Here is a 14309-nt window from a genome sequence, read left to right on the forward strand (position 1 = left end):
TTAAGCATTTTCTAAGTTCTGGGCTTTACTCTAAGCGCTTTACCTGTTATCTCTTTTAATCCTCATAACGACCATGAGATGGGAACTACCTTTGTCATCATTACTTTTAGATGTAAAAAAATAGGTTCAGAATAACCATATAATTTGTTTAAAGTTGACCAGATAGATGTTACAATTATCCTCATTTTAAGATAGAGAGACTGAGACTTGGTGCTGACTAAAGGAAGCCAAGACTCAAACCCTGGTGGTCCTGACTCCCAAGACCACTGCTGTGGTCACGGCGCGAGACTGTCACATGGACAGTGAGTATTCGGAGGAAGCTTTTGGGAGGAGAAAAGAAGAGAGAGCAGAGGCACACACACACACAAAGGATGATGACAGAAATGACAACACAATAGGACTTGAGGGGCCTCAGGTGGCCTCCAGCTCCTGGTCTGGCTATTCAGCTCCTCTTGAATCCCATGCCACTTGAGTTTCCCTTCTCCTTAAGGTAACTCAATGGCCTCAGACACTGGGCTATGAAACCAGAGGAGCCCTCACTAGAAAGGTATACACTACTCTAGCCTTATCATCCCTTTTGTGGGTGCCAAACATTGATTGGTTACCAAACATTGATTATGTATCTAATTGCCCGACAGCAGCATAAAACAGGACCTGGACCATAAAAGACAGCTGGCTGAGGTGGGTGGGGTAAACTGTCATCTAACTTAAAAGTAAACAAGAATTCAGAGCGCCGACCTTCTAGATGTGCTTTCCAGTATCCTCCTCATTTCTTACAATAATCACTGGTTTGCATCATCTCCACCTCAACAAAGTCCGCCTTTGTTTCTCTCCTTTTAAGGTGACCTACTGAGTTGTCAGAGGAGATTCTCTCTCTGCTATTCTCAGAGACATAAATGAAACATGGCTCAAAGTGCCCTACCCCTCAGAGCTTTATATTTGCCTGGGGTGTATTTCTTTTCAGCTGTCAAAAGGAAACCTTCCCTTCAGTGCGAGTGGGAACACAGAACTCATCTGACAGCATTTAAAAAGTCACCTCTAAAAATTAATACTATTAAATGATCAGGAAGTCTGAGTCACACAATACATGCAGTACACACAATTATGAACTGAATGCTTTGGCCTTTTGAGTTAATTCACAGTTGAGGGTTGACACAGGCAAATATACCTGTTTTTAAGTTACACTGAGAAGGACTCCCCCTGCATCCTCTTATGGGATTTTCCCTAGCTGGGAGATCCATCTAGAATAAAGGAGAAACAGAACTATTCATGAGTTAAGCAAACAGAAAGTACAAAAAAGAGTATAAAATAAAAATTGTGTGTGCCTACAAGGTAAGAATTGGGGAAGAGATATGCCTACAAAGAAGAGGGGAAGAGATAAACTTGAATAAAGGCTGAATTTATTTACAACACTATTCTCACAGACCCACTGAATACATGGTCTTAATAATGTTTCAGGGCAAAAAAACCTTCTGTATCCTAATACAGTATCATAAGTTGCACTGTGTCACAAAGGCCTGAACACTGAAAAAACAATGAAAAGTAAGAATCTCAAAATCTTTACCTTGTTCATTGTTTCCTCCATTAAGCAGGAGTTCATCGTTCTGCCTTTTCAATTCTGTTATGTACTTAAAGGCTTGGTCCAGGATCATATTCTTGCTCTGTGAAAGAAAGTCAACCATTTAAAAGTTTCACTGGCGGTTAAGAACTTGACAGAAGAAAATTAAAGCTTTGGTTTTTCCGATATGTATGATACATATCTTTTCACAATTTAAAACTGGCACTGTAATTCAAAAACTTCTACTATTCACCTTTTATTTATTAAGTATTTATTGAGGCTCTGTTCTAGGCACTGGGGATGTAATAAACAAAAAGGACAAAGTTCTTGACCTTGAGGAATATTACTTGTTTATGAGGAATTATTATATAAAAATATTTATATTTACAAATAAAATCAGGTGGTGACAAGTGTTATGAAAAAAAATAAAGTAGGGTCTTTTACTCTTTTAATCAAGTCACCTCCCCTCCAGGCTCCAGTTTGAATTTAGATGCATCTTTCTCCAGGAACTCTTTCATGGGCCTTTCCGTTCTAGAATTCTGCGTCTGTCTACAATGCGGGAGACCTGGGTTCAATCCCTGGGTCGGGAAGATCCCCTAGAGAAGGAAATGGCAATCTACTCCAGTACTATTGCCTGAAAAATCCCATGGACAGAGGAGCCTGGTAGGCTACAGTCCATGGGGTCGCAAAGAGTCGGACACGACTGAGCGACTTCATTTCACTTTCACTTTGGGTAAACTGCAGGAATTGTTTCTCTCTTACTAGAATATTTACTGTATGCTAGAATCACAACATAGCTTAATGGGTGGGAATGCAGGCTCCTCCACTTAGCATTTTTGTAACTTGGGAAAGTAACTTAGTCTTTCTAAACCTCAGTTCATTTGTAAAACGGGGATAATAAAAATGTCTGCTTTGAAGGTGTGGTAATGTCAAAGGCTTTATACAGAGAGACTCTTCGAACCCGATGGGGTATAGAGAAAAAGTGCTTCATAAGTGTTAGGTACTTGTGGCTACTATATATCTGGTCCTATGTTAAGTACTCAAATGCATTATTTCTTGGACTCATTAGAAGAACTATGTTGTTATTCCTTACTTTTTTAAACTTTATTGAGGCACAATTGACTAAGATATTTTAAAAAAAAGTAATAGTAAAGAAGGGTAAGGAAGGAGTCACAGGGATGGCAGGGGTTACTCTGTGCTGTGGACTGAATGTTTGTGTCCCCCCATAATCCATGTTGCGGCCCTAATCCCTGAAGTGATGGGGCCTTTGGAAGATAATTAGGTCATGAGGGTCTATTCTCATGGACGAGCTCACTGCCCTCAGAAGAAAAAACATGAGAGAGGTGATCACTGTCTCTGCCATGTGAGGACACAACCAGGAAGAAGGCCATCAGGAACCAACCAGCTGGCACCTTGGTCTGGGACTCCCAGCCTCCAGAATTGTGAGAAATGCATTTCTGTTGTTTAAGTCACTCAGTCTATGGATGTTCTTAGAACAACCCAAACTGACTTAGACATTCTGCTACAATATATTTCATAACAGGAGGCTGAGGAAGGCTCTCTGTGAGGTGATGTCTAAGCAAAAATTTGAAGGGAGTATAAGAAGGCATGCCCTGTGGACATCTGGAGAAAGAAGGCTCAAGCAGCTGGACTGGCAAGGACTAAGGCCTCCAGGCAGGGTTGAGTTTGGCGTGTTGGAGGAACAGAATGAGACAAATGAGATGAATGAGACAAAAGGCAAGTATACAGAGAAACAGTGGGAGGAGACAGGGCAGAGAGGGCCTTTGCTGCTGCTGCTAAGTCGCTTCAGTCGTGTCCGACTCTGTGCGATCCCATAGATGGCAGCCTACCAGGCTCCCCCGTCCCTGGGATTCTCCAGGCAAGAACACTGGAGTGGGTTGCCATTTCCTTCTCCAATGCATGAAAGTGAAAAGCGAAAGAGAAGTCGCTCAGTTGTGCCCAACCCTCAGCGACCCCATGGACTGCAGCCTTCCAGGCTCCTCCATCCATGGGATTTTCCAGGCAAGAGTACAGGAGTGGGGTGCCATTGCCTTCTCCGGAGAGGGCCTTTAAGACCATGCAAAAATTTCAGATTTTAATGTTATCCTTTACTCTATCAACCACAACTACAAACTACTCTAAACAGTAGGTTGAGATAACAATGGCACTTGATTGGGTTTTGGTGCCATGCTCCTAGTATATTCCATTTCTAAGCTTTTACAGAAAGGTTGTATTTTACATCGAAGTCCATGTATTCTTTATTCAAATTTTTAAAATGGAAAACATAATATATACATAATGCAAAAAATGTAAATAATGAAGAGATATATAATGAAAAGCACATTCCTTTTGACTTTAGTCCTCTAAAGCCCTTTCCAGAGTCAACCAAGTTACTTATGTATCTTTCCAGAAATATTACATGCCAATACATGTATATGTTATATATATGTATATGTATACACACACACACACACACATCTTTTTTAAAAAATCCAAATAGAAGGATACAATAAACTATGTTACATGGATACAACTAGAGATTATCATACTAAGTGAAGTAAGTCAGAAAGAGACGGACAAATACCATATGGTATCACTTATATGTGGAATCTAAAACACAGCACAAATGAACCTATCCATGAAACAGAAACAGACTCACAGACACTGAGATGGGACTTGTGGTTGCCAAGGTGGAGGGAGGGAGGAAAAGGGATGGACTGGAAGTCTGGGGTTGGTAGATACAAACTATTATATTTAGAATGCATAACAAGGTTCCACTGTATAGCACAGGGATATCCCTGGGATAAACCATAGTGGAAATGAATTTTTAAAAGAGAAATATATATATGCATATAACTGGATCATTCTGCTGTACAGTAGAGATTGACACAATATTATCAGCCAACTATACTTCAATAATACTTCCCTGATAGCTCAGGTGATAAAGAATCTGCCTGCAATGCAGGAAACCCTGGTTTGATTCCTGGGTTGGGAAGATCCGCTGGAGAAAGGGTAGTTTACCCACTCCAGTATACTTGGTCTTCCCTTGTGGCTCAACTGGTAAAGAATCTGCCTGCAATGCAGGAGACCTGGGTTCAATCGCTGGTTGGGAAGATCCCTTGGAGAAGGGAAAGGCAACCCACTCTAGAGTCTGGTCTGGAAAATTCCACAGACTGTATAGTCCCTGAGGTCGCAAAGAGTTGGACACAACTGAGCAACTTTCACTTCATACTTCAATAAAAAGATTTTTAAGCATGTTTTAATTTTTAAAAACATACTTTGGATATTATGGTCATTTTAACAATATTAATTCTTTGAATCCTTGAGCATGGTATATCTTTCCATGTGTTTGTGTTGTCTTTAATTTTGTTCACCTGTGTCTTATAGTTTTCCAAGTACAAGTTTTTACCTCCTTAGTTAAGAGTTATTCCTAGGTATTTTGTAGCTTTTGATGCAACTGTAAATGGGATTGTTTTCTTAATTTCTTTTTCAGATAGTTTGCTCTTAGCGTATAGAAACATAACTGATTTCTGTATGTTAATTTTGTATCCTGTAAATGTATCATACAACTTTACTAAATTCATTCATGAATTCTAGTAGTTTCCTGGTGGCATCATTAGGATTTTCTATGAAGAATACCATGTTATCTGCAAAGAGTAAAAGTTTACTTCTTTCTTTCCAATTTAGATTCATTTTCTTTGTTTTTCTTATCTGATTTCTGTGGCTAGCACTTTTCTTCTATTGGAAGATAATTACTTTACAATGTTGTGTTGGTTTCTGCCATACAACAACATGAATCAGCCGTAAGTATACATATGTCCTCTCCTTCTTGAACCTCCCTCCCACCCCTCCATCCCATCCCACCTCTCAAGGTTGTCACAGAGCACCAGGTTGAGCTTCCCCTGTTATAAAGCAACTTCCCACTATTTTACATACGGTAATGTAAATGCTTCAATGCTATTCTCTGAATTCATCCCACCCTCTCCTTCCCCCATGTGTCCCCAAGTTCTCAATGTCTGCATCTCTATTCCTGCCCTGCAAATATGTTCATCAGTATCATTTTCCTTGATTCCATTTATATGCATTAATATATGATATTTGTTTTTCTCTTTCTGACTTACTTCACTCTGTATAACAGGCTCTAGGTTCATCCACCTCACCAGAACTGACTCAAATTTGTTCCTTTTTTATGGCTGAGTAATATTCCATCTATATATACCCATTCATCTGTTGATGGGCATCTAGGTTGCTTCCATGCCCCGGCTATTGCAAATAGTGTTGCAATGAATACTGGGGTGTGACTAGCACTTCTAATACTATGATGAGTAAAAGTGGCAAGAGTGGGCATTCTTGTCCTGAATAAATGCTTGCAGCTTTTTACCACTGGGTATGTTAGCTGTGGGCTTGTCATATATGGCTTTATTATGCTGAGGTATGTTTTCTCTATACCCACTTTGTTGGGAGCTTTTATCATAAACGGATGTTGAATTTTGTCAAAAGCTTTTTCTACATCTATTGAGATGATCATATGATTTTTATTTTTCATTTTATTAATATGGTATAAAACCTTGATTGCTCTGCAGAGAGTGAACCATTCTTGCATAACAGGGATAAACCCTTCTTGATCATTGTTTATGATTTTTTAATGTACTTTTGAATTTGATTTGCTTATATTTTGTTAAGAATTTTTACATCTACATTCATCAATGATATTGGCCAGTAATTTTTGCACTCTTGGTTTGAAAGGATTAATATTGTTAAAATGAGCATACTACCCAAGGCAATCTACAGATTCAATGCAAAATCAAAATACCAATGGCATTTTTCACAGAACTAGAACAAATAATTTCAATATTTGTATGGAAACAATCTTGAAAAAGAATAAAGTTGGAGGTATCCTGTTCCTTTATTTCAAATTATACTATAAAGCTGCAGTAATCAAAACAATATGGTACTGTCCTAACACACACACAGAGCAATGAACAGAATAGAGAGCCCAGAAACAAACCTATCCATTTATGGTCAATTAATCTATGACAAAGGAGCCAAGAATACTTTGAGGAAAAAAGACAATCTCTTCAGTACATGGGAAAACTGGACAGCTACACATAAAAGAATAAAATTGGAAATTTTCTCACACCATACACAAAATAAACCAAAAATGGATTAAAGACTTCTGGAAACCATAACACTCCTAGAAAACTCAGGCAGAACATTCTTTGACATAAATTGTAGCAATATTTCTTTGTATCTGTCTCCTAAAGCAAGAGAAACAATAGCAAAAATAAACAAAACAGACTACATCAAACTAAAACTAAGATAATGTCCTTTCTTAACGCAGAAGTTGAGACAAAAGCAATTGATAATGCCCACCTGCTGTTCTCTACTGCAGACAGGGGTGGGGACATGAGGCAAAAGTGAAGAAAGTCTAAATCTATTCAACTTCTTGAAACCAATACTGACTTCCACTGCACACTCTAGGGCACCAAGAAAGAAATGATTATGGTTTCCTTTCAGAGAAACTTGAAGGAATGAAAGCCAAGAGGAGGAATATTTCACTAGGCAAATAACAAAGCGTACTGAGCAGTTACTATACACTGAGATATGGGGAAAGAAAAACAGTCAGGAGACACAGTGCCAGCCCTTACGTTTGCTTTTGTGTCAAGGAAACAAAAAGTATATTTTTAAGAAGACTGAAAAACACATTTAGGCAAGATGGGGTACCACCTTGCAGGGAAGAATGAAAATAAACTGAATTATAAGAACTTGCTGAGGGAAACAGTGTTGAGAAGTGAACAAATTGATCTGGCCCTCCCCAACAAATGTCTGGGATGGTTTGGGACTGGGAAGCTCCAGCGACCACGGAAGGTGGGGTGAGGCACGGGGCTAAAAATGAGGAAACTGGTAGAAAGATTCTTCTTTTGTAATAAGAACCAGTCCCCACACACACCCTATGCAACTGGATGACTTCCACTCCTCCCCAACCAAGTTTCTTTTCTGTGAAATTTGAACCCAAGGATTTCAGCCTCAGAGATACTTTCATGGCACAGAAGCGGGTAAGATGAGGCTCCTAAGTGAAAACATGGTGGGTGGGGAAGTAAAACGATGCCTCCTAAAACATGAGACTCTCCAGCGCCCGCTCCCTGCCCCAGCTCCCAGAATAATGGCAACGAGTCAGTCCTCTTCCCACCATCCCCACTGCTAGGTGGGGTGGTGAAGGATCTTTCTCCAGAAAATACAAATTAATAGCTAATTCCAAAAGAAGAAAATCTACAAATGTTGGCAGTTTTTCATTCAATAACAACAACTGCAACAACACTAGATCATCAGACAATCACTAAACCATTAGGACCACCAAAAGATAACCTGTTCAATCAGCTTTTTAACGCCTCCTTCTCAAATGTGAAAAAACCAGCTGAGGTGTCACTAAACATTTAAGGAATGTCTCCAAAAAGAAAGACAGAACGTCAAAACAGAGGAGAAACATTTTTAAAAACCAAAACCCTTTATATTATTCTCAAAGATGAGATATACTGCATCATCATAAACAACATAAAAGGAACAAAGACAATAAGAAAAAAAGATGTGGGAATTAAAAATATGAGAGCTGAAATTAAAACCAGAAGAGTTGAGGACTTCCCCTGTGATCCAGTGGCTAAGACTGTGCTTCCACTACAGAGGGTGTGGGTTCTGTCCCTGGTCAGGGAACTAAGACCCCACATGCCGCCTGGCCAAAAACAAAAAAACAGAAGATTTGAAAGAGACCAACTAATTGAGACTGAAAAAAGAAGGGTAGAGGGTTCCAGAAGTAAAGTCTCAAAGGAAAAATAGGGAAAATGAAATTTCATGGCAATTTGACCATGCAGAAATTACACTAAGAGACTGTTGGGAGGTGTGGAAAGAATTAGAGATATGTACATAAAAAAATTGAACAAATGAAAAACCATGAGGTAATTATTAATTCTAAAAAAACATTTTTTGACAGGGAACAAAAATAATCATTCTGAGCACAGAAACAACTTAGGGAATTATCTGATCACAAGCAATTGGTTAAAGTATAAGAGGATTTCTTACCTGTTTCAGTGCAGGAGAGCATGGGATCAGCTCTCCTATTCTATTTATCCCAGCATTGATTTTCTTCTTTCTATGCCTCTCCACTAGATAGAGAAAAAATTCATTTATCAAACCTTGCAGTACTGCTGCCAAAGTGCCTCATTCTCCAAGGGTAAAGAAATTTTAGGTAAAGAAATCTCAAAGAAAGTCTTATCAAACAGTGTCTACTGAATACAAATAACCATAAGAAGATTTCTAAGAATGTCATATTCTAAGTTTAGTGTTACGGAAATCAATACAAGCCATACTTTTTTTTTTCTTTTTTCCTCTCCCCCACCTCCCCAAGAGCTTTCTCCACCTTTAATCACCTTTTATTTGGATTTTAAATGAAGGGATCTGTAATAATTAAATTCAAATTACAAAAACAAATTACTAATACTATATTACTCTTAGGTCATTAATATATTTCAAGTAATTATTAGAGATTTTAATGATAACTAAATTTCAAGAACCCGCTACTAGTTATGTTACTAGAAAGCTGCTGCTTTATAGCAAACAGCAAATTAGACCTTTCCAGGCAGATTAAAGAACTTTAAAACACCTTTTATGCTGACTAGACAGCATTTTTGGAGTAGAAATAGCTATTAGTTGTGACTTAAACAGATGAGAAAAGGCAGTGGCTTATTTTTCTCTATGGTGTCTGTGCTGTTCACTTTGCCCCATGTTAGGAGCTAGACAACTGATGACTTGTGAGAAATGTTCCAGGCGTGCATGCTACAACTTTAAAAGCTGTATGAAAGAGGCAAGAAGATACAAGAGATGATCTAAACAGTTTCTATAAGATAATGAAAATAGAAAAATTGGTTTACATTTTGTTAATTTTCTAAAATCTTCCTTTTAACAAAGGATTTCAGTGCTTCTAAGAAGATGACCTTTCAGATAAAGCATAAGTAGGTCTTATTCCACAAATATATATTTTTGCCTCATAATCTAGCAGTGAGAATGACAGTGATTTACTTTCTCAATAAATTACTATCAGGACATATTTATTGTCCCATGTGACATTTAATTCCAATAAAAAGATTTAGCTCATAAGGCAAAAAAAACTTAGATGTACTGATAGGGCAAAAAAACCACACAGAGTGATAAAATAGAGCTCACCATTCTTCTGAATGCTCTAACAATAATATTTGTTGTTTTCTAAGCGCATATTTTCTAATGTGTGTAGACAAAACAACAGTAATAACATTAAGACTCTATCCACAGTGATAAAAGGGAATTGACATGCAGTGAACTCCCATTCTGAGGAACAGCAGTGTCCCATCGGTGTTCAACACTTCTTTTCATAAAGTTTTCCCCAGGTTCCTTTCCTTAGGGAAAGGAAGATATTATTTATAGAGTAAAAGAAACAATATATATATTTAGATCTGACTACAGTCCCTGATGGAAAATAAAACATTAAACAATATATCAAATTGTCAATGTATGCACTATTACTTCTATAAATGCTTACCTGGCTATGGCCCGTAATTCTGATATTTAAGATAAAAGCAAAGTTTTTTTTCTATATTTCTTCTTATAATTGAGGATTCCACAGCTTAATTTAAAACTGGTCACATTTCAAGTACCTTTAAAATCTACAGCCATTTCTTCCCAACTCCTGTAGGCAGCTAGCCTCCTCTAAAATTTCTGCAGACACATACTCTTCACTCTTTCCATAAGGAGTATACCTGGAATTCCTCAGTGGGGAAATCACTTAAAACACAAGCTCCAGCGGTATACTAATCCTTAAATTAATAAGGATTAGCTAAATAGAAGCTTATAGTCTATTTAATAGCTACTAACAGTAGTATTCCCATCTCTCTCAGAATTTTCCACAGTTTATTGTGATCCACACAGTCAAAGGCTTTGGCATAGTCAATAAAGCAGAAATGGATGTTTCCAGTCCATTCTGAAGGAGCTCAACCCTGGGATTTCTTTGGAAGGAATGATGCTAAAGCTGAAACTCCAGTACTTTGGCCACCTCATGAGAAGAATTGACTCATTGGAAAAGACTCTGATGCTGGGAGGGATTGGGGGCAGGAGGAGAAGGGGACAATAGAGGATGAGATGGCTGGATGGCATCACTGACTCGATGGACGTGAATCTGAGTGAACTCTGGGAGTTGGTGATGGACAGAGAGGGCTGGCGTGCTGCAATTCATGGGGTCGCAAAGAATCGGATACGACTGAGTGAACTGAACTGAACTGAATAATAGTATTATTAGTAATACTAATAGTCGACTAGTAATACTAATAGTCGACTAGTCTACTAATAGTAAACTAATTAGTAATACTACTAATAGGTACTAATAGTAATACTACTAATAGCTGCTAATAGTAGTATTATTAGTAATACTAATAGTAGACTAGTCTACTAATAGTAGACTTTTAGTAGCTACTATTTAATAGCTACTAATAGTCTGCTGCTGCTGCTGCTAAGTTGCTTCAATTGTGCCCGACTCTGTGCGGCCCTATAGACAGCAGCCCACCAGGTTCCCCCATCCTTGGGATTCTCCAGGTAAGAACACTGGAGTGGGTTGCCATTTCCTTCTCCAATGCATGAAAGTGAAAGTGAAGTCACCCAGTCATGTCCGACTCTCAGCGACCCCATGAACTGCAGCCCACCAGGCTCCTCCGTCCATGGTATTTTCCAGGCAAAAGTACTGGAGTGGGGTGCCATTGCCTTCTCTGTCTACTAATAGCTAAATAGCTAATTAGACTATAAGTCTTCACGAGACTTACGGAGTACTTTGTCAACTAAAAACAATACAGCACAAATCATTATGTATAAAATAAATAAGCTATATGGTACAACATAGGGAATACAGCCAATATTTTATAATGACTATACATGGAGTATAACTTTTAAAAATTGTGAGTCACTATGTCATATACTTGTAATTTATATAATATTGGACATCAACTTTACTTCAACTTTTAAAAATGAAAAATAAAACCCCAAACAATAAAAGAATACTTTCCTAGAATGTAATGAATAATGATTCTGTGCTCATAACATGAAAACACAATCAGCTACAGTATAATTTCATTTTGAATACAAAAAATGCTAACAAATAAAATTTAAAGTATTGTTTCTACCTGCATTGTGTGTCTCCCGATTTTTCTTTCTGAAACAAAAAAATATAGATAATAGGAACATGAAAATAATAAGAAAACATTTTACTTTATATTTTGAGAACCATAAAAATTAATTTGATGATTTTGTATTTGTTGAATCAATAAGAAGCCATTTTAAAGAAAATTTTCTCAATAATAGATTATGGTATAAAAACCTGACTGCAGATACATTAGTATAAATTCAGAATTCACAACTGCTAAAAGTAACTACTATTCTCTATTTTCTCTTACCCCAAAGTAACTGGTTGGGAAGTAACTCAGTCATTGAAAACTGACCTATTTGAAAAATGTAATTAAGGAGCTATTCAACTCCTAAAGTGATATGCCAAGTACCGTTGACTCTTAAACAACATGATCTGGGACTTGTTCACTTATACAGAGATTTTCTTCAACAGTGAATTCTATAGTACCATAGGAACCAGAGTTGGTTGAATCCATGGATATGAACAGCGGATATGGAGGAACTGTGAATAAGAGGTCTGGCTATACCCTAACCACCACTATGTTTAAGGGTCAACTGTAGCTGATTTCCACTGTTTGTTCTGGCACTAAGGGTTGGGGTGACTGTGTAAAGAAGACAAACAGTAAAGAGGAACCTTGTAATCCCAGGGAGGGAAGTGTGGCAGGCACTGGCACTCATACACTAACAACTGGCATCTGAGACATCTTTTGCATTTATATACGTTAGGTTATCCAAATTTACATTTTCTCAAAAGGTGATCTACTAAAATCACCAATTTTCCCATATATACCATTATTCAATACATAAGCATTCTCTAATACCTATCTAATCTCTAACAAAGATTGTAATATTTAATAATGGAACCACTGGTCATGCAATTCTAAGCAGAAACATTGCCAAAAATGATGGTTCGTAACATCACAAAATGCCTATTCAAACTGACTTCAGTCTAAGTGAGCTTTGCATTCACCACAAAGACTAATATTGAATGCAAGTAAAAACCTCAGAAGAAACTAAACATTTAGCATATATTTAGGTATTATATTGTTTTAACTACTGATAGTCATTTAACCACTTACATGGTTAGCAGAATTCAAAGGACAGGTAAATTTTAACTATATACCCCTTTCTGTATATCTATTTATATTTATCCAAGGCTATTTTTGAAGAGTAATGGTTTTCTAGACATCCAAATTAAAGTTCCCTAAAGGACTACCTATTTCAAAAAGTGGGGACCAATTCTGCTTATCTGCCAAAACTGTATTATTTTTGGACTGTGGCTTCATACCTGTGCTGCTTTTTTGTAGGAGTCTCATTCTCTGTCATTTCTGGCATGGTTACAGTGATAGGAACCTACAAGGCATGAAAAGACATGTCAGAAAGTCTAAAGGCATTCTAGTATCTGGGAGAAACTGATTAATAGCAATTCGGTTTGAATACCAAGATGCTAAAAAAATAAAAGTGACATCATGAAAAAGCACTGGATTAGGTATTGTGGACAGGAAAAAAAGTATAAGAAGATAGGACAAAAAATATTATAACCAGCAGGTGGAGAACATGGTGAATGTCCAATGGGAGATATAGCCAGGAAGTGCTTCAGAACACTGGAGAAGAGAAAGATCATTACAGATTCAGAAATCAAGAAAAGCCTAAAGGGGGTACAGATTTGAGCAAGATCTGGAAAGACAGGTAAAACATACTTGAGCTGGGAGAATATGTTCTTTGCTCATGATACAAAACTGAAAACAATGGTCACTCTCTCTGAATGCAGAAAAACCAAAAGTGACAAGTACACAAATATATGCTATCCCATATATGGAAGCAAGCGTTCATTCATTTACTCATTTGCTGGGCTTCTTTCATTTCAAACTGCTATAAGTTTTAAACACTATCAGTTGAGAATCATTAAAATCTGTGTTTGAGCATGAAAATTCCATTAATACTTAAAATGCCATGATACTAAAGAATACATATACTATATGGAAATACACTCAAAAAGCCTCAGAGCAAATATATTACAATATTAAACAAAGTTATATAAGCCCAGGAATATTACAGGTGATTTATCTCTCTTTTCTGATTTTCAAGAATTCTGCAATAACTTTAATGCCTTTAAATCTCAGGGATTGGCAATCTTTCAAAACAGGCCTGTCAAGCTGGGCTACCTGTTCTGATACACTGCAAGAGGTTGCCAAGTGCAGTTTCCCATTTTCTCTCTGAAGGCAGAAAGTAAGGAACTGGAGTCAGGGTGAGTTTAAAATCTGGTTCTGCCATTTCCTAGTTGGGAGGTCCTGGGCAAGTTGTGTAACCTCTTGGAAACTCAAGACATTTCATCTAGAAAGTGGATCATAATCACAGTATCTAGATCACTGGGTTGTTTCAAGAAAGAAAAGAGATGAAATAATGCAAGGAAAGGACAACAGCATGGTGCACAGTTGTAGTAAGGATTTAATCAGTGTTAGCCATGGAAATAAATGACCTGGATAACCACAATGATGTGGTCACTCACCTACAGCCAGACATCCTGGAGTCAAGTCAAGTGGGCCTTAGGAAGCAT

General features: G+C 37.6%; 1 protein-coding gene across 3 annotated transcripts in view; it reads right to left on the minus strand.

Annotated features, from left to right (window-relative positions):
- The window catches only part of USF3 (upstream transcription factor family member 3), a 54623-nt gene that overhangs the window by 13712 nt on the left and 26602 nt on the right, over positions 1–14309 (minus strand). For all 3 annotated transcript variants that reach the window (XM_027980027.3, XM_060417745.1, XM_060417743.1), the window contains exons 2-5: positions 13041–13105; positions 11752–11780; positions 8633–8715; positions 1565–1661 (exon numbers count right to left, since the gene is read on the minus strand). In XM_027980027.3, coding sequence (XP_027835828.2) covers positions 1565–1661; positions 8633–8715; positions 11752–11780; positions 13041–13087 — 256 coding nt within the window. In that variant the 5' untranslated portion in view covers positions 13088–13105. The remainder of the gene's footprint in view (positions 1–1564; positions 1662–8632; positions 8716–11751; positions 11781–13040; positions 13106–14309) is intronic.

This window comes from Ovis aries, chromosome 1 (genome assembly GCF_016772045.2).
Source record: "Ovis aries strain OAR_USU_Benz2616 breed Rambouillet chromosome 1, ARS-UI_Ramb_v3.0, whole genome shotgun sequence".
NCBI classification, from domain to species: Eukaryota; Metazoa; Chordata; class Mammalia; order Artiodactyla; family Bovidae; genus Ovis; species Ovis aries.